Genomic DNA, 21409 nt, shown 5'->3' with positions numbered 1-21409 from the left:
CTTATCCTTTCATTTCTATTCCTCTAAATAACCTCACAAACAGCAACACAGTCCCCTACCACACTAGCTATATCATTCCTGAGGATACTTTCAACAGATTTCCGGTAATATTTTAAGAATATTACCAAGATCATATTTTAATGACATTACTGTATCAGCTCAACATTTAAAATACAGTCTACTAATAGCAACAATTAACAAGAGCTATAATCAAAATACTTCTATCACCATAAAGATGACTAGAGAAGTGTGTACTTTATATGACCTATCACAAATTATACACCAAGCAACTTAATTCAGTATCTTACTGTGTTATCGATACGTATCTCAAAATACATGGCAAAAACAAGAGACTTCATATCCTATCGTGAGGAAAGTCAATAATTACCAGGAGGGAGACTGCCATATATAACAGCTGATTCCAATCCCCGAATTTCAATCTGTCGACTCACAGAATAAATATCATTCTTGCTAAAACAGACAATGCAGTCCCCGGGCCGAAGGTTGTCTAAGGATTCTAACGCGTGATCCAGCACAGAAATGGGGGTAAGCCTTTTATAGGTTCGAACCTACAATAAAGGACACGATACTGTAAAATAGCATACCTAACGGAACTTATGACTAAGCATTGTGAAAAACTCACAAAGCAGTCAAGTAGCTAAAAACTGCTAAAGTTAGACAAGTTCCAACATTTTCAAGAGAAAACACAGAAAAACATTTATTTTGGTATTGTAAGTGTTACCATCAGTTCTCATTGGTATTTCTAAATTAGTAAAATGTTACAGAGGATTTCATAAATTTTCAAAGCACCTTCATATATATTTGATTTGTACAGGAACTTGCTAGGTTCAGAAGGGTTATTAACTGTTACTTCCATTTTATGAAAAAGCAAAATAAAGTCTAATAAGTGACCAAGCCAAAAAAAAAAAAGAAACGATCAGGTCGGATGAGGATTTTTCCAGCTGTAGCCTTTTGTGATTTGCCTAAAAACACAAAGTGAGTTAACAGCAAAACCAAGACTGAAACCCAGAATTTCTTCCACTATCTCTCCTTGAAAGCTGAGTACAAAACTAAAGTAATGGACCAGTTTTTAAATATTTCATTTTATTATAGAAGTCTGGTAAAGAAAGCAAAAAGTAGGAGTAAGCAGAAATGAGTTGCTTCCTATTCTAGGAATGTGAAAAAAGGATACAAACCATCTCTAGCAATTAGATATCTATCAGAGTCCCCGGTATCTGACATTTGAGAATTTGAAAATTACAAACTTTTGCTGAGCCTCAAATTTCTGACATTCCAGATTTATTTAATTCTAAAGAGATCTGTTCAAATTCCAAAAGGTTCTGTCAAGAAAAGGTAAGGAATGTGCTTGGACTTTTGAAGACTTAGGGTGTGAGAGCCACTCGGTCAGAACTTTAGATCATGAGGTTCAACCAACTATGCATGATCTAGTCAACTACGGGGAAATGAAGCTAATCTTTCAAGTTCTGACTCTGCTATCATCTGGGGCCTGTGCAGCCACTGCTGGGCACCCTAGCTATTCGCTATGCCACCTTGAGAGCAAGGCATGTAATCGAGTACCTCCACATCCTCCCCAGTTGTGTACATAAGCTCGGTAACCAGGTCAATTGCAGCAGATTCTCCACACAAATGGATTTCTTCAGCACAGAGTCCTGTTAAGTGCAAAAGTGGGATTTTTTTTTTTTAATTTTAAAGATACAAAGTAAATATGTAATACTTCACATACCCAAAATACTTTGCTTACCTACTGCTTTACAACTTTAAGAAGGGTTATCATAAATGCGATCTCTGTGATTCAACCCTGAAAACAAAAATCTTCTAGTGGGCAAAATTATCACCATTTTTATAAATCTTGGGGTTTTTAAACTGCTGCGGCCAAGGTTTTGAGTCTACTAGATGGTGAAGCCAGTCTGAACTAGAATCTGGCATTTTGATGGTTAGTACTGAACATTAGTCCTATACTTTTCTTTTCAAATCAGGCTCCATGGAATCACTGAGGTGACTCGGGGGTGGGGGGTAGGGGCTGGTGGGTAGAAGAAACTCCATGATCCTTACCACTTAGCATATACACTTTCATCCATTTTATATTACAGATTTTCATGTACACTCTTGGTTTAAAGAAAGAGTTCACCTATTTGTTTGTAAATTTGAAAACACCTGCCCTACAGCATGCTGATAAAAAATTCACTCCAAAGATCAAGCAGGAGAAATGTTCATTCATGTCCGTGGACTTCAAGAAGTCCACTTCCAGGAGCCTATCTTAGGGAAATAATAAATAAAAAGTTATGGCTACAGAGATTTTTTTATTGCATCACTAATAATAGGGGAAAATGTTTTACTCTTTAGGACAAATTACAACTGGTCTCCCACATCCACAGGTTTGACATTGCAGATTCAACCAGTGGTGGACCACTGGTTGAATTCATGGATGCTGAACCCAACCACCTGGAAGGGATTTGAGCATCTGTGGAGGTCCAGGGACCAATATTCCACAGATACTGAGGGAAGACTATAGCACAGCTCTTCAATGGATAATATACAACATTAATATGTGGTATGAAAAAAAAGTCTATGAAAAAAAAAGGAAGATACAAAATTTATATATTCACAAAACACCATAAAAATGAGAAAAAAGATTGTCATGAAACACCAAAATGTTAATAGTGGTTGTGTAAATATGGTAATATTTGAACACTTTTATTAAATGATTATGCTTTTATAATAGAAAAAATAGACCTATAATTAAAATATTTAGAAAATTAAAACTCACACCTAGTTGACTTTTTTGTTTCGTTTGTGTCAAGACAGGATCTAGCTGGCTCTATTTGGCAATGCCAAGCACATAAATGCCTCCCAGTGCAGACGTCACAAAGCACAGATTTTACAATATTAACCACCAACCTAGCAGTGCCCTGGTCCAGGCCCATCCTCTGGCTGGATCTTTAATCATTTGAATTTCGTCAATCACGGCCACTTCATCTTAAAATAGAAAGTTATCGTGAGCAAGACAATCTACTTCAATAGTATTACAAACAAATCACAATAACAAAATTCAAGCTTTCAACACCACCATAATCATCATCATTACTTACTATAAGCTTCTTTGCTGGCAGGCTTGTTCTAAGCGCTTTACAACTCATTTAATCCTCACAATACACCCACTAAGTGTCATCATTACTTACATTTCCTTTTTTTTAAAATCTCATACTTGTATTTTTAATTAAAAAAAAAAATTGGGGGCGTGGGCAACTTCCCTGGTGGTCCAGTGGCTAAAACTCTGAGCTCCCAAAGCAGGGGCCTTGAGTTCAATCCTTGGTCAGAAAACTAGATCCCACATGCTGCACCTAACAGTTCATGTGCCACACTAAAGCTCAAAGACCCCATGTGCCACAATTAAGATCCAATGCAGCCAAATAAATGATTAATTAAAAAAAATTTTGGCAGCACCATCCGGCTTGCAGGATCTTAGTTCCTTGAACAAGGATTGAACCCATACCCTCAGCAGTGAAAATGTGGTGTCCTAACCACTGGACTGCCAGGGACTTCCCCTACATTTACATTTTAAAGAAGAATAAACTGAGACCCAGAGAAGTTAAATCACTCCAAAGATTAACCAGGAGAAATGTTCATTCATGTCCGTGGACTTCAAGAAGTCCACTTCCAGGAGCCCATCTTAAAGAAATAATAAAAAGTGATAGCTAAAAAGATTTTTTATTGCATCACTGATAAAAGGGAAAAATGACCAAAGTGTAATATTTTGAAACATAAAATTCAAACCCAGACCGTCTCTATTCCACTGTCTCCCAAACTGAGCATGTTCAATTGTCCTATTTTTTACAATCTCAGAAGAAACCTGGAGAATCTGCCTAATAAGAATATATCCATACAGCAGTGAAAGCAGCTCCCAGGACCAAGGAATAGATAACCCTGCTGTAAATGAAGCACCTTAGGAACCCAGATGGGTGTTAGGAGAAGCGGAGTGGAAAGTGTAATTCCCTGAGCTATAGCTCTGCTCATTCTTGGGGTTTTAAAGTTCATTACTATGGTAAAAAAAAAAAAAGCCTCATTTTATTTTCTAATGCCAAAATGCTTCCAACCATATTATTTTTTTCTTTCTAAGTCACATAAATTATATTTTAGTTCTCTTCCCAAAATACCAAAGATTTGAGAGGAACATGTTTTAAAGAAAAATTTAATATGCCCACAATGACAGAGGAAACAAAAGAAAGCTAATTTTATACTGAAAAACCATTAGATTAAAAATTACTTAGCATATCTGAGTATACAAATAAGATTAGAAAAGAGGGGGGCAGAAGAGGGAATTTTGATTTATAAGTGCTATTTTAATATTTATAATGTATTACTTTTAGAATATATTGATTTTTAAAAACTATCCACTTACTCAGAAAGTTAAGATTATTAAAATGAAAAAAGCAAGCTACTAAACAGTACATAATGTATAATCCCTATTTTAACATACACACCCACATTGCACATGTAAGCATACGCATATGAACACAACCTAGAAAAACATACCACAGGGTTAATACTTATTGATTCTGGATGGATGGAATTGGGAGATTAATATTTTTTTCTTCTCTTTGCATTTATTTTTACATTTTCTATAATGAAGGAATGATTATCTATATAGTAAGGAAAAAGTTAATTTTCATTTTAAATGTTTTTAAAACTACTGTACTTATACAGAAGTTCATTGTGGTACTATATATAATAGTGAAAAACTTTAAAACAACCTAAATACTATTTAATAGAAGAATAAGGAATAAATACATTTAGTCATAATATGGAATATGTAACATTTTAAATGAATATATGCGATATATATATATTTATGATACATATACATGTAAATAAGACTAGATCTAAATACATGTGTAGAAAAAAAAGCAAGTTGTGGAGCAATAATACAATATGATTGTCATGTAAACATTTTAAAACACACAAACTATAGTATTGATAGGTAATATATAATAGTGACACCAAAAAAGACAGGAAAGGTATATACCAAATATTTGACAGCAACTGGATCACAGAGGGGAGAGGAATTGAACTGTGGAGTGACACAAAGGAAAATTCATGTGTTAACATTTCAGTTCTTTTAAGAGAAAAAGGGAAAGAAAATTCAAGAGCAAACATGATGGAAAGTTTGGCATTTTTAAGTAGTAGCAGCAAATACTGGGTATTTGCTGTTACTAGTCTTTGCCTCAATCACAAATTTTTTTCACAATAAAAAACACATTCCACATGTTCATCTGAATTTTAAAATTAAAAAAATACTGAAGCATAAAGTTTTAAAATAGTATATACATACAAGGAGTTGTGACACTGCACATCTCAACAGTACAAGCAACGTGGGTGGCCTGTTTACCCTCTGGGTCTACTGTAACGCGCTCTTCACCTGTTACCAAGTCACATGGCACCCCCTAGGATGACAAAAAGAAAACTGGAATTATCTCCACCTTGAAAACTACAGCAAAAAGGAGATTTGGATGTTTAATAGAGTATTCCTTCTACTAAATATAGAGTATTTAATAGAGTAGGTCAGCAAGGTCCTCCAGAGAAGGGAATGGCTACCCACTCCAGTATTCTTGCCTGGAGAATTCCAAGGATGGAGGAGCCTGGGGGGCTACATACAGTCCACGGGGTCGCAAAGGGTTGGACTCGACTGAGTGATGAATGCTTGCACTTGTTTTTCTTTTCACGTCCTTCCATTACATCAAATTTATTTGTCTAATACTTGAAACAAATATTCCCAATCCTCTAAAAAAATTTTTAGTAAAAAATAAAAGCCACTTTCATATAACCTATGTACACTTGGAACATCTCAAATCAGCTAAATTCTCAGGTAACAAAAGCAACTGAAGCACTTTTATTTTTTAAACTTTGTACTGAACTTTCTTGGTGGCACACTCGATGGGAGTCTGCCTACCAATGCAGGGGACAAAGGTTCGATTCCTGGTCCAGGAAGATTCCACATGCCATGGGGCAACTGAGCCAGTGATCTAGGGCCCCTGAGCCCCAACTCCTGAGTCTGAGCGCTGCAACTAAAGAAGCCCACATGCCTAGAGCTCATGCTCTGCAACAAGAGCCTTCCGAACCAAGGCAATGGCGCAACTAAACTAACTAAATAAACTCTGTATTATGTCAATAGTTCCTGTACTATTTTAGCTTATTTAAATGAAATTGTTTCTATGTTCAAGAAAAATATTATGAATAAAATTTAAGAATATAAAGACCTCCTAATATATTTCTTTGAGAAGGACTCATATCAGTGCTATGGTACATATGTGAGTAGCCAACTACCCCAATCCACTCAGAACCGAGGGATAACTCAGGACAAAGACCATTTGGTAATAAATCTGGGAAAGTCCAGGCAAACTGGAACAGCTGGTCTCCCTAATGGCCTGAAACTAACGAGGAAACATCAGACATCCAAACTGAGTGACAGCTCACAACACGACTGACCTGTAATCTTTCCAACTGTACAAGTTATGAAACACAAAGACTGAGGAATTGTCCCAGATTAATGGGGAAACTGGAGACATGACAATAAATACAGCAGAAGTCCCTGAACAGAATGCTGGAGGTGGCGGGGGCACAGGGGGGAGGGGAAGCGGAGTAGTGGTGGTGTTACTGAACAACTGGCAAAATTTGAGTATGGACAGTGGATTAGATAATGGCATTCTATCAATATTAAATGTCCTGCTTTACATGAATATCCTGAAGTTTTGTAAAAGAAAGTCTTTGTTTTGCAGAAATACTTCTAAGTATTTATAAATAAGAAGGTATTATGTATGCAAATTATACAAATTATCCAGAACATGATGCAAACTACCTACAAAACTGGTTAATCTCACATTATAAAGTCATGATAAAACAATGAACCAAAATGTGGCCCCTTTTCTGAAATGATGCCTCAGACCACAGACCATTCAGTCCTTTTCAGGTTGGAAAGCTGGCTTCAGTCTTTATCATTAGTTCTAGCAATCTCATCAAAGGTTTAATCGTTAAAAAAAAAAAAGGTAAATTGAATACAATAGAGTAGTGGGTAACTCTGAGGGGGTAAAGGAGGGGTTCAGAGGGAGTTTCATCTGTATCAATAATATTTTATTTCCTGCTTTTTTTTTTTTTCTGGTCATGCCACACAGCTTGTGGGATATTAGTTCTAACCAGGGGTTGAACCCAGGCCCACGGCAGTGAAAGCATGGAGTCCTAACCACAGGACCACCAGGAAATTCCCCAATATTTTATTTCTTAAAAAAGTTAAAAAAATAAGTAAGTATGGCAAAATGTTAGACTCTGATGGGAGCTGGGTAGTGGACTCAAGTTATTTGAATGTTACTCCTTTATTTCTCTGTATATGTGAAATACTCTATAATATTGTATTTCACTCATTCTAATACACATATTTTTTCACATTTTAGTATCTCTGAAACCAGGATATCGCTTAACAATGGGTGGCACATCAGAATTCAGTTGGCAGCATCAGCTTCTTTCTCAGTTTTGCATAAAATAATAGTACATCTTACACTTGATGGCCTTAAGTTAAAGGCAATGAAATATGGCACTTTTTGTTAATAGTAAATTACTACTACACACACCCTCTCCCTCCACCCACTTCACTCTACATTCCCCCAAATTAGCAAGAAAAAGAGAATATTTGGTAATATACTAACAGCAGCATTACTCTTTTCGAAGATCTCATGTGCCAGTAGTTTTAAAGGGCCACAATACACTCCAGATTTTGCTGACAAGTATTTCTGGATTGCATGATAAGTCTTTCCACTGTTTGTGGGACCTGAATGGAATATTATCTTCCGATGTATGGCTCTAGCTTCTGGGTACCTAAAACATGAGTAGATAAACTGCTTAATTCCATTAACCTCCAAATCCTGGCAAAGGTATTAACTGAAAAAATTTCCAATGAAACATCCTCTTAACATTCACAAAATAGCAGCATCTTTGAAAAACTAAATTAAATGGTGAGTTTCATGTCCACACCAAAATGACTGCTTTCCAAGAACGGCATTTACTAACTAGAGGACAGAAAAACCCAAATGCAAATTAACTTCTTGGATATTCTTGCCATTGTACAAATTCCTTTTCCCCAAGAATTACTTAAAATAAATTTAAACTGCTATCAGCTCCAGAGACATGTTCACATTATTTTCACATTCCCTACATATGCCCTAGAAGTAAATATTCCCAGGCTTCTGAATTTTAGCATAAACAATAAAATGACTGAATCTTCTGCTTCTGGCCATGATGAATGGTACTGGACTTGACCTATTATGGTAAACAACTACAAAACTGGACAAAATATATATAGCAGCTCCCTGGGGACACGGACAAATGGCACTGCAGGACTATAAGCTCCAAAAGAAAGAAACACTTGAGATGAGCCCTACTGGACCCCAAGAGGGCACAGGGAGGTGGAACCCAAGCAAGTTAAAATAGTCCCACTGAGCTTAGCAGTAGACATCAAGATTAAAGCTGTTGAAGCAGCTGGAATCTGAAGGCCTGAGTGTGGAAGAGAAGAAAGGTGCAATAGAGAGGGAGCCTTGTAAGTCTGTGTGGGGGTTCCTTGGGTCCTTGGCCAACGGCTGGGCTGAACACATGCAGGGCCTAGCAGAGGACAGCTTGCTAAGAGTTTAAGTAGAAAGTCTCAAAGAAATGGCAAAGTGCTAGGAGATGTTAGAGTTCCAGGCACAGTGGTGGTGGAGAGAACTTATTAACAGCATATTCAGTTGAGACACCAGAAAGGTCACACTTGAATTGTAATGACAACCTAAAGACCTACTCTGCTGCTGCTGCCGCTAAGTCACTTCAGTCGTGTCCAACTCTGTGCGACCCCATAGACGGCAGCCCACTAGGCTCCACTGTTCCTGGGATTCTCCAGGCAAGAACACCGGAGTGGGTTGCCATTTCCTTCTCCAATGCATGAAAAGTGAAAAGTGAAAGTGGAGTCGCTCAGTCGTGTCCTAGATCTGCCCTAATAAAACCTTAAACCAAGCTTGATTAGGATTTAGGAGGAGATACCAGCTAACTGCCTGCCAAAACTAATTGTGTATTTTTCTAGAAAAAACAAAACAATCTAGACTACTTGATTTATCATCTAGTATACAATAAAAAAATATATAGTGATCACTAATCTCCCAAGATCAGAAACTGAAAATTTCAAATCCACAATAAAGAAACTAACCAGTTAGGTGGTATTCTTAGGTCACTGATTTTGCGTAGATCATCCTTACATTCCAACACAGGAAATATTTGTTTTGCATGTCTCAAGAAAAATGGAAATAAGTCATCCACATGAGCTGGAAAATAAAACACTGCATTAATCTGTGCAATCTAAATGTTATTCACAACTGAACTTAATGAAAGCTTTATTCTTAGTGAGCTAAGTTAAGGGGACATTGTCAGGAAAAAAGGTAAACCCTAGAACAAGGAATGCTATCCTTTCGTGAGATTCTGCTTTGCCTTATGTTTTCTTCCTTATTTCACTTGTATTTTCTAGGAAAGCAGAAAACTTTGGCTGTCTACAACCATGTTGCACTTCTTCAATGCAACAGGTAAAGATCAGCACTGATGAAAGTTAAATTAAAAACAAAGAACCTGAGAGTCCAGTGCTTAGGACCCAGGGCTCACACTGCCAGTGCCCTGGGATCTATTCCTGGTTGGGAAGGTAGGATCATGGACAGCAAAAAACAAAACAAAAAACCTGGGAATATACATTAGCAAGAAGGCTCCACGGTTACTGAAGCAAAATACAGGACCCAGATGCAAGTATTTTTTAAACTACAGATACCACTGAGAAACAAAATGTGAAAGTGAACTGACTTCTCAGCAAGGAGTCACCACACCTTATGGCTTTGATGTGGGTGGGCTGAGTTCCATTCTGCTCTGTGTCCCGGTTCTACCTCAGTGCCTGGCCCAGAGCAATGGTCTAACAGTCAAATACATAAAAACATAACCAAAGTCAACCTGCCCATAGGAATAAAATAATGGTATTTCTACATTTTTTTTTTTTTCTTTTACAGCAAGAGGTCTGTCAAAGTATGAGGGAGAAAGAAGTCAGTGGCAAAAACTGATGGAATCTGTATTGTATTAATTCTACCTTGTGCGAGAGTTCATTTCACCGAGGCCTATACTAGTGAAGAGCAGATGGTGACAGATTGAGGTCCCAGTCTTCCTCCAGTCTAAGACACATGGGTGACTTAATAACCAACCCAGGCCTGCTATAAAGCAAAAAGACCTAGAAGGCCTCCTATGAAAGCACTGAATTATTTACAGAGGATGTTAACAGGGCTTATTCTAAAGCAAATAAGCTAATGAGAAAAAAACAAAAGAAATAGCAAGTATGTTCAGAGGATTTTAAAAAGTCTCTAAACACTTGCCTGCACTGAAGCAAATATCATTCAAAATAATGTGAATGTCCACATCCAGAGAATGAGACTGCATGATATAGTTTCGAAAGCTTATGAACGCTTGGTGGAAGAGACGAGCTGTGGGAGACACAAAATCAAAACAGGTAGGACTTAGTTTTCATTTTATTTTTCATTTCATTTTCATTTTAAAAAGTACATATACACATTACACCTAACTCATCAAAGTGTCTTTTTCCTTTCTTGTAGTATAGCTGGTTTGTTATGATCTGGGCTAAAACTGAAATTCTAGTACAACATGAAGGAAAGCTGAACACGCAGCTGCTTTGCCATGTGTCTGGCTCACCAGTTGCATACTGACAATCTCCTGCCCAGACAGAGGCAAAAAGTCAGGGACGTTCTCCATATTACAACTATGAACTTATGGTCAGGCCACACAAGGTCCCACACAATAATGAAAAAGCTGTAATCTAAGCAGCAATAAGGTATCTCTAATGGAAATGGTATTAGCCTTACCATCGAGTCCATAATCAGCACTCAGTTTCTGAATTTCTTTCCTCTTGTAAAACTTGTCTAAGATCTTCTTTACTTCATCTGGAAGAAAGATAACAAAATTGAACATACGTTTAACATTTGTCTTCTAGATAGAGAAATAACCCCAAAGCAAAAGAAATTTGGAAGTCCTAACACTCAAGGCAGTGGTCTACTGAGTGTTGCAAGAACTTGAAGGTGGGTTAGTTGATCACAAACTTTTTATGGTTTAATAGTGTCAAGAAAAAGTATAAAGTCCAACAATGCAATCAATATTCCCGTTATACTGCAGAAGTCTAAGCAAGGTGCCATAGGACTGGCATCACCCTATCCTCCACCGGGCCACTGTTAGATACCCATGTTCTTTTGGTTTACTCACAACCATTCTGCACTAATCTAATAGTGAGCAGCTAAAGGGTATCTTTTAGCTGAAAGATAACCAATACTGCAAGGGGCAGATCATGCTTTTATGTGAATGACTAAGGGAGCCACGGATAACCTTGAGCTTGAAGATGATTTGAGGGAGAACAAATTAGTGGCATAACTAAAGTCAGTGGGAAGTGAGGGAAACAGATTTCAGTGGAATTTATACGAGAACTTCCTAATAATTAGAATAAGAAAAAGGGTTGCCTGACAAAAGTACCAGCTGTACTCAAGGAAGGCTTAGCTGACTGTATTTCAAGGGTGACAGCAGAGAAATTACTATGCTGCAAAGGAGACTGAATTAGATGCCTGCTGAAATGCCACTATCAATCACTGATTTTACAGGTGAAAATACTTTAAATTAATCAAGCTGAGATTGCATTAACAACTTAAAAAAAGTGAGAGGTTTAGAACATTTATTTATACAGTAACCTAAAAATACTTATTTTGTTAAATCCTCACATCAACCTCTGTTATATAGTTGGGGTAGACTATCTGGCCTCCTAGGGAAACAGTTTTCCCAGCTTCCACACATCAGATTCTACTGTAGGGTAATTCCATTTTTTAAATAGCAAATGTTTAGTACAAGTGATACTAATTTACACTTATTCATCCCTTCACACTTTTCAAAGTGCTTTGCCAAACATGTTATCATGATTTTCACAATCCAGAGATACAGGCAGAGAAAATATTATTTATATTTTAGCATTTGGGAAATGGACAAAAGGTAAGTAAACTGTAAATTGTTCCAGTCAGTTAAGTGATGTATGACTATCACAAATGTGCAACAGTTTCTGCTTGTAGTCAGTCTACCCTTACTTGCCTAATTGTATTATGATCAACCAGAAAAAAAATGATATATACATTTACCTATATATGTGTATATATATATCGGAGAAGGCAATGGCACCCCACTCCAGTACTCTTGCCTGGAAAATCCCATCGACGGAGGAGCCTAGTAGGCTGCAGTCCGTGGGGTCACTAAGAGTCGGACCCGACTGAAGCGACGTAGCAACAGCAGCAGTGTATATATATGATATATACATATACCTATATATGTGTATATATATGATATATACATATACTTATATATGTGTTACAATCAACCAGAAAAATGTGTATATTTTATACATATATATTATTATATGTAACTTTCATATATATATATATACACACACACATACATAGGCACCTACTATGTGACTAGAAGAGCGCTTGGAAAGTAGCACATAGTAGGCATTCGATAAGATTTGTTGAGGATAAAAACTGTACTTCATAAGGGTTTTAAGGAAGATTGAATGGGCCACATGTTTTAAAACAGTACCTGTCTCTAACACTCAGTGTTAGCCAATGTTATTTTTTAGAAAAAGAAGGAACCACAGAGATATTCTAGGCAGTGGGAGTAGCATTATGTAAAAAGCCCTGGAGCACAAGTGCCCATTTCATCAATCTGGCTGAAAGGAGGAGAGTGGTGTGCAACAAAGCTTCTCCAAGAGTTACCCAGGCCAGATCAGACAGGGAGTGAGGGCCCTTTCAAACTGGGGACAATGGAAAAGCATTAAGCAATTTTTTGCAGGGGAGCCACAGGATTAGATCTTGCCATTTGCTGATGCTAAGCAAGAGCTTTCTCTCTGGAGCCCTGGATGATCAGGGTACCTTCCACCTTTGGTAAGCTCACCCTTATCGTGTTCTACCTTGTAGCATAGTTGGTCATCCATCGGTCCTTCCTCCCACAAGGCTGTAAGTTTCTGGAGCGGAAGAGATCTGGATCTGAGTCTGGTTCCTCTTGGCAACCACCATACAGCCTAACAGTGTCTGGTTTGCGTAGGTACCCAGTCAATGATAAAAAGTCCTGAAAGAAGTCTTCCTCTGGCTTTTCACCACCCCACTCCCTTGTCCCTTCTGGGAGCAATAGTTAGAAGCAGCGGCGGGGGGGGGGGGGGGGATTGGGGTGGGGAGACTATACTAGAAAGTCAGTCGTGCACCCAACGGCTCAAAAAAGATGAATTGTCCCGTCACAAGGGGACTTAGATCATTCCCAGGGGAACAGTGAAAGGGAGAATGCCAGTTCAAGGGCAGCACATCAAAGGATCAATCAGACACAATCCCAAGCCTTGAGGGGCTCAAAACCAGCAAGGGAGGCAGGCACTGAGGCACAATGACAAAGTTCGAAGGGACCTGGGTCTCCAGGGGATGGAAAAGCAGCTTCCTCGGAGAAGCGTCTCAGCCCTGCACCAAACCACCCTCGCCGCCCTCTCCAGCTCCTGCACTCACTCTTGTCCAGAGGGCGGGTTAGCTCAGCCCCGACGTCGCCATCTGCGCTAGGACCCTGAGGTTTCACAGTCAGCGGTACGAACAAGGATGTGTTTGGAGCTTTGGAGCCTCCGGAGGCAGAGGAAGAGGCGCAGGCAATAGCAGGAACGCGTCCCAGAGCCCCAGGAAAGGGCCCGGTGTGGGCGCGAAGGGCAGAGCAGAAGGCTGCCCGGTGGCCAGCCTGGCGCCCCGTGGGGAGCCGAGCCCACAACAGGGCACACCGCGGTAAGGACATCGAGACTGCAGGCTCCAAAGGAGGCGGGCTGGAGCAGCCTGGGGACGCGGCGGCGGACAGTGACGCGCAGCCTCCGACAGTGACGCAAACCGCCAGTGCCTGAAGCTCTCAAAGACCCAGAGCAGGGGAGCTGCCCAAGAAGAGGCCCGATCAATAAGGAAAAAGCAGAGCCAGAAAATTGCTCATAAAGGGGAGTAAAAACTTCGAAGTGAAAATCAGAAAAGATACGTTCCTGTAAGTCCTTGTTTTCTTTTATCGGAGATTGGCGACAGCTTTCTTTAAAGAAAATAATCAGGCACCTTTGGGGATGTCACAGGTGAGAGACGGGGGCCGGTGAAGTGTGTCACGTGATGTTAGCAAGCTGGCCCTGAACGGGTAAGTGTTCAAAGCACGTGGGCAGAGCTGTGAGCTGTGTGGGTGCCACTGGTGGAGATGCGGGTGCCTAGGATGTAGCGCCAGCGTTCCTTGCGGATTGGAAACTCTGAAGAGCATTTCCCTTAAGTTCCTTGGATAATTAACTTTAGTTTCCGGATAGAGTAGCGTTAGAGAACATATCTTGATCTACCCTCAGGACCGTAGAAATTCTATGAATTGCTAAGGAATTCTATGAGTTCTTAGGTAAACCCTTTGTATGACATGCGTGTAAATTCTTATACTTTAATAGGAGCAGTGTGTGTACATCATACGCTGCTATGTTACAACCGCGTGGCAAAAATATATCCGTACCCAGGCCAAAGTTGTTCCTTTTGCATTAGTTGGATACTGTTTCATATGACGTTGAAACATATTAAATTCAAGGTAGGCCGTTGCATTTTCCATATCTCTTTATTATACTCAAAACATCAATGTCTTGCAACTTGAAGGAATATGTCATGTGACCTGTAATAAGTGTGTGTCAAGTAGGATTTCACTAACAACCTTATGTGCCTTTTATTCACTGGATACTTTTTAAACATCAGGGATTCAAGTAGACAGCCTCTTGCCCTCAAAGAGATTCTGATCTGGTTTTGGTCATATGAAGGGTTAACGTTAACTAATGGAAATATTTATTATATAATATATAAGCTAATTATATGATTATATAATATATAAGCTAATTATTATATAATATATAAGCTAATGAGAGGTCAAAGAACAATTCATGTCAAAACTACAGGCCAGTTGTTAGTTATGTCATCCCTTCTCAAGTCCATACCTCATGGGTGCCAGGTGCAACTGCTGTCACAGCACTAAAATTGGATCGTAATTGTGTCTCTTGAGTAGTTCTCAAGCTTTAGGGTGCGTTTAAGAGTCATCTGGAAATTTTGTTAAAATTGTTAGGGCCCTACTTCTGGAGTTTCTGATTCAGAATGTTTGGGGGTAGCGCCCAAGATTGGAATTTATGTTTTCAGGTGGTACTGATCCTGATGGTTTGGGGACCACACTTTAAGAACCAGTGCTCTGGGTTATCGGAGAAGGCAATGGCACCCCACTCCAGTACTCTTGCCTGGAAAATCCCATGGACGGAGGAGCCTGGTGGGCTGCAGTCCATGGGGTCGCTACGAGTCGGACATGATTGAGCGACTTCACTTTCACTTTTCACTTTCATGCATTGGAGAAGGAGATGGCAACCCACTCCAGTGTTCTTGCCTGGAGAATCCCAGGGACGGGGGAGCCTGGTGGGCTGCCCTCCATGGGGTGGCACAGAGTCGGAGACGACTGAAGCGACTTAGCAGCAGCTCTGGGTTATAGTTCCTTCAGGGTAGGGCCAGGGCCAATAAAATAGCACTCAAGAAGCACTCAGGAAAATGCTGAATGTGTGTGTGAAAACAAATAAATGTGGGACAGGGAAAGGAAGTGGGAGAAATGAAGATATCTCTTGTGGTATGGAATAAAATAAGCAAGTTCTCGCTTCTTTGCCTTTGCTGTTAACAAAACCTGGTTTATGAGGTTTCACAAAATGCATTCTAGATTTCTCCCCCTCACATCTCCCTACAAATTCTGTACTTTGACATTTCTGGCATTTTTCTAATGTAAGGTTATCATGATCTAGATACCAAATTGTTCATCATGGAAGGGGTCTCAGAACTTATCTGGTCCAGTTTCCCTATCTTAGGAAGGGAGCCAACTATCAAATGCATTTGTAGAACTTGTAGTGTCCACATGGTCCTGCTCTGCTGTCTTGCTTTCTCTCCAGGACCTGATAAGACTCCTAGAATCTAGTCTATTTCCTTTATTCTAAGTTGCATTAACAGTTCTTACCATAATGTTACTACATATAGGCAGTTTTTTTTTTTCTAAAGGAGGCCACTTTAATTTTATAATCACTCTCTGGGAAAATAAGTGTCATCCATTTTCTCAGATATTTTAATGTGTATTATGAGATAAGTACAAAGTATAGCAAAACAAAACAGGCTGAACCCCCATGAGCTATACTAAGTCCATACAATTAAAAAGTCTTCTAAAAGTGAGGTTAACAGTCTTGGAGATGTGCCTGGCATGACTTGTCAACATAACAAAGGGACATGTAACACTTTGACTTAAGATATGGAGATGGTGTCAGACAAAAATGGCCTGGAGAGTCTTAACTGAAGGGCTGGCATAAGGGAATGAATTCTCCAAGGAGTCTGGCATAAGTGGAGCTGAAGGTGTTGTGTAATAAAGAATTAGAACTTTTCCTGCAATTGAGTCACTAGAAGATTTTGAACAGCGGAGTGACGTAAGAATTACGCTCACAGAAGATCCCAAGCCTAAAAAACAATGTTGTTTAAGGGTGCATATTTTCCTCACTCTGCCTTTATCTGATTTGAAACTGTAAAATGTTACATTTCAATCCAGGCGCATATAAACTGCTGGAGAGGGCCTTTATGTATGTCCAGATTCAGCTGAATATAAAAGGAATTAAAAACTGCTAACTCAGAGGGTAATTAGAATATTCCAGCTACTTGATCCACATTGAAGGGATCCAGAATACACCACTGTGGCATAAAATTTTTAATAGAATGCCTTTGAGTTCCTGAAATCCTGTCTGCCTAAATGCAGAGCGTCCCAGAAGAACTCCACTGCCATTAAATCCCCTCACAGGGAGCAAACTGGGAAGGATTAACTCATCACCGTGAGAAACTGTCATTAACACCTTAACGGACTTTGGTTACAGAATGCTCCTATCCACCACCTGTTCTCCTAAGGACCCTTTATCTTTCCTAAGTCACCCGCTTTCCCATTAGTGCTCTTTTCTCCCCACAGCTTCAGTTTAAGTGTCCTTCACCCCCATTCCCCAGCAAGATGGTAAACAACCCCCAAATTCTCACCACCCCTGTAAGTCACATTTTTGTGAACATCCTCTAACTCAATTAGAATCCTTTTCTTTTGCTAATCTATCAGTTTAATAGTAGCTCTCAAACACAAAAGAGAGCAGAGAGAAGTTTTTCCTCCCTAGCAATTCAGAACAATGAAAACTTCACCAGTGAGAGAAATAACTACTTAAATGGTTTGAACAGTGGTTCTCGATCCTGGGTGGTTTTTCAACGCTGATGTCCGAGCCCCTGAAATTCTGATTTTATTGGCCTGGATAGGATCTAGCATGATTATTTTTTAAAACTCCTAAAAGTGATTTGACCATGCAGCCAGGGTTGAGAACCACTGCATTAGATATTGTATTCTAACAGACACAATTTTTTTTCAGTTCATTTCTAATTAACTGGTTAACTTTTTTACAGTTCACCAAATACTGTTCAAATTTTTATTTTTCAAACTGGTTATGCACGAAGTCTCAAGCAAGCTGAATAAGCATCCTATTTATGACAGTGTTTTAAGCCACCCAGTTAAAAGTAATTATAATAGATATTTAAAAGTGAAATTATTTGTAAAAACTTCTAATTATCACAATTACAGCTTCTTAAACTAGTGAGCAATTTTGTCCTCAAAGATAAATACGACAATGAGAAGATATTTCAGAATATAAATATTTTAATCATTCAAATAGCAAGCTTAATATCTGTTTCAAATTCTTTATTATACATCATGGTTGCACAATTTGAGGCTGGTTAAATACAATTGGTTTCCAATTTTTCTTTGAATATTTTCCAGATTACTACATGCAAGTGACCATGAAAATATTTGGCATTTTAAAATTTTGAAACTCTGAACAGGCACTTACATGAAGGAAAACATTATCATTCACAGATACCCACATTTATAATCGGTGCTCCAGCACATGGAACTTTTTGCCAGTTAAGAAGTTGGTTACTAACCATTTTTCAAAGAGCCACAGTAGTAAAATAGGCTTAAAGAAATGTAATTTGGGTTACTTAGTTTACTCATAAAGTAAGGTTAACTGACAAGACTTGCACTGAAGTGTATAAAAAAATATTTGTACAAAAACCAATGAACCATAAGTGAAAGCAGTTTCATACATCAGGTTTTAGTTCCTACGCCCCGTATTTAGTGTATCTGAGATCAGACACCATGCATAGCAGAAAAACAGATGACTGCAACCTTCTTTTTTAGAGGCTCTGAACAATGCTTGAATTTAATGTTAAAAGAATTTAAACATAATGGACAAAGAAGTTTAAATTTGGGTTTGAACTAGTCAAGGTTCTGATTTAACAAATGTGAAATTGTTCAGATCTGGGTAACTACATGCTTCACCAGTTCTCCTGAGTGCCCTCATCCTCGAATTTTCTCCTGAAAAGAGAATATTTGCAAGAAAGTTTATATTTGCATACATGTGCTAAAAAGATTCCTTAAATCAAAAGAATTGTTTTCAAAGTATTATGGAACAATCATATAGTTTTAACAAATTCTAAACTGCCAACATAGAATCCACTCCACACTGCAGAAAACATACAGTGGTACCTGTTGGATAGCAGTAACAAAATGGTTACTTAATATGGTCCCCCCCCTCAAAAAAAAGCTGCAATGACATGCTACATAATCCCTTAGGGGAAAAATTCAATACAGAAGGTTTCAAAGAGAACAAAATTCAGGAAGCCATGGAATGGTAGACTCAGATGCACCTACAGTGAAACACTCGTATGCATTTCTCAAACACATATAGAAAAACATAAATGTAGTTTTCAAAAATATTGAGATGCCGTGTTTTAAATCTTTGCAGGCTGTAAGGGCCACTCAGGTTTTCTAATTTTATTTGAATACAAATTTTTTTGCATGTAGAGAGAGCAAGAGGTAATCATTAGCATGAGAAAGGAGAAGAAAAGAATTTATAATCAACATTATGCAGGAAAAAAGCACAAGTACAAATTCCAACCTACTCACATGAAAATATAATGTTTATGCTGATGTATATCTGAGTGCTTATTATCAAATCAAAGTGTGCAGTTAAAACAAATAAACAAAAAAACGGCAGTTTAAGAAAGTTCCAGTGTTTCAAAGAAAGCACTTTTTAAAATGTATATACACGAAGAACAGTTATGTCGTAAAATAAATTCAGCACTGTAAGATAAAGGAAGACTATCATAAATGGAGTTTTGGCCTTTTCCCTGCCCTACACGCTGCAACCATCTTTAACCTGCCAAACCTAAATCTCAACGGATATAAGAGGTTTTTTTCTTCTTTTTTTTCTCCCATTCAGTTCACATTTCAGGCTGCTCAGCAGATGCCTGTGATTCTGGTGATTCAAATCGCTGGTGAAAGTTTGTTCTCTGTTTCCTCAGTTTTTCAGGAGCTTTTCTCCACAAAATGATCTCCTAGAAAACAAATGCATGATAACAAATTAACATCCTCAAATTAATATTCTTGTATTATGCCTTAAATTTTCACCACAGAAATAATGCACTTCAATTTTAACCATAACAAAACTAACTTCTTCCCTACAAAAGCTCTCTTTTCCTGATGGACCTACTTTCTTCCAATTCTAATAATGGGTCTCCCCTTCTGCCAACTCTGAACCCCCAACCAACATCTATGTACACCACCACTATGAATCCAAACTGAAACAAAGGTCTAGCTGCTACTGCTTTAAAGAATTCCTGAAATCTGTCTTTTAGTTTGTTTCCCCTGTCCTTACCCAAATTCAAGCCCCTGTCACTAAATATTTCAGCTTTCTGATAGATGGCTCTCCCTCCCTTGCCTGAAACCCTTTTTTAACCTGTCCTACCCATCATTGCCAGACTAGTCTAAAACATTGCTTGGATGACTCTTCAGTAGCTCTCAGTTCCTCCAGGATAAATCTCCAACCCAGTGTTCAAGGTCCTCCGCAACTTTTATCCAATTTACTAACATCACTCTTCCCTACCAAGGTCCCAGTACCCAGCCAGCCGAACTGGGTTACTCTCTGCCTTTAGAGGCACTTCAAATTAAACTCTCCCTCCATCCTCCCCTTTATATTCTTCAAATTTCGATTCCTCTGCTTGTCTTACCCTAACCAATCCATCCTGAGAGCTCTTCTAAACTCTTTTTGAAAAATAATAATTTATTTTTGGCTGTGCTTGGTCTTTGTTGCTGTGCAGCCTTCTTCTCAAGTTTCAGTGAGCAGGTGGTGGTGGTGTAGCCGCTCAGTCGTGTCCGACTCTTATGACCCCGTGGACTGTAGCCTGCCAGACTCCTCTGTCCATGGGATTTTCTCCAGGCAAGAATACTAGAGTGGGTTACCATTTCCTTCTCCAGGGGATCTTCCTGACCCAGGGATCGAACCCCAGTCTCCCACGTTGCAGGCAGATTGTTTATCAACTAAGCTAGGAGGGAAGCCCTTTCTAGTTGCTGTATACAGGCTTCTCATTGTGGTGACTTCTATTGTTGCGACGCACAGGCTATAGGGCACGTGGGCTTCAGTAGTTGCGGCACGTGGGCTCTAGAGCACAGGCTCAATAGTTGTGGCACACAGGCTTAGTTGCTCCTCGGCATGTGGGATTTTCCCAGACCAGGGACCAAACACTGCATCGGCAGGCAGATTCTTTATCACTGAGCCACCAAGGAGGTCCATCTTCTAAATTCTTCAAATTACTTGCTCCATGAAGTCATGGCAGGCTGTTTGTTTTTTAACCAACATAGCAGAATTTAGACATCTAAATGAATGACCATGGGAGGCATATACTACTCAACAGGGTCATATGTAATTGATTTGAAAATTGTAAATTTCACATAATCTAATTTGAAGTTATAAATCACTTATGTTTAACTATATAGCATTATGGCAACATTAGCAAAGTAAGTTTTCTCTCTTCCAAATTGCTGTTAAACCACTATTTAAGTTCTCCGTTAATTATATAATTTTTCTTTTTCCACAAATATGCAATGTGAGAATTGTGAGGAAAAACTATGTTTAAAAAGGTGGCTTTTATATTCTTCACAGTCCTCAGCACAGAATGCTTTCTTTTTTCCCCCCAGAATAATTTCCAATTTAGCTTTGAACACTCAACTGACATTCAAATATTTATTACTCTAATACAGAACAGAGAAGACCATTCTAATCACAGGCTTTACTCAAAATTCACTGAAAGCTTTTAATTGATTTTCAAGTGAGAACAAGTTTTATGATAAAGAT

At 38.7% G+C, this 21409-nt stretch overlaps 2 protein-coding genes and 1 long non-coding RNA gene across 9 annotated transcripts in view; 1 reads left to right on the top strand and 2 right to left on the bottom strand.

Annotated features, from left to right (window-relative positions):
- SUPV3L1 (Suv3 like RNA helicase) overlaps positions 1–13970 on the bottom strand; it is a 25136-nt gene extending 11166 nt beyond the window's left edge. Inside the window, exons 1-10 of one of the 4 annotated variants that reach the window (XM_044942199.2) lie at positions 13653–13790; positions 13073–13193; positions 10941–11018; positions 10437–10544; positions 9242–9356; positions 7716–7884; positions 5351–5462; positions 2920–2997; positions 1579–1670; positions 389–569 (exon numbers count right to left, since the gene is read on the bottom strand). In XM_044942199.2, coding sequence (XP_044798134.2) covers positions 389–569; positions 1579–1670; positions 2920–2997; positions 5351–5462; positions 7716–7884; positions 9242–9356; positions 10437–10544; positions 10941–11018; positions 13073–13082 — 943 coding nt within the window. In that variant the 5' untranslated portion in view covers positions 13083–13193; positions 13653–13790. Of the gene's footprint in view, positions 1–388; positions 570–1578; positions 1671–2919; positions 2998–5044; positions 5064–5350; positions 5463–7715; positions 7885–9241; positions 9357–10436; positions 10545–10940; positions 11019–13072; positions 13194–13652 lie in introns of those variants that run through there. The other 3 variants (XM_044942198.2, XM_044942197.2, XM_025284645.3) reach the window with 3 other exon arrangements.
- The window catches only part of LOC112584685, a 19786-nt gene continuing 12343 nt past the window's right edge, over positions 13967–21409 (top strand). Inside the window, exons 1-2 of one of the 4 annotated variants that reach the window (XR_006550827.2) lie at positions 14167–14301; positions 14591–14724. This is a non-coding gene — a long non-coding RNA (uncharacterized LOC112584685). The other 3 variants (XR_006641010.1, XR_003109054.3, XR_006641009.1) reach the window with 3 other exon arrangements.
- Positions 17857–21409, bottom strand: part of VPS26A (VPS26, retromer complex component A) — a 25367-nt gene continuing 21814 nt past the window's right edge. The window contains 1 exon segment of the mRNA XM_006060320.4: positions 17857–19613. Within this exon segment, the coding sequence (XP_006060382.1) occupies positions 19500–19613 (114 nt within the window). The 3' untranslated portion in view covers positions 17857–19499.

This window comes from Bubalus bubalis, chromosome 4, assembly GCF_019923935.1.
Source record: "Bubalus bubalis isolate 160015118507 breed Murrah chromosome 4, NDDB_SH_1, whole genome shotgun sequence".
NCBI lineage: Eukaryota > Metazoa > Chordata > Mammalia > Artiodactyla > Bovidae > Bubalus > Bubalus bubalis.
This window is presented reverse-complemented; position numbering and strand designations above follow the sequence as displayed.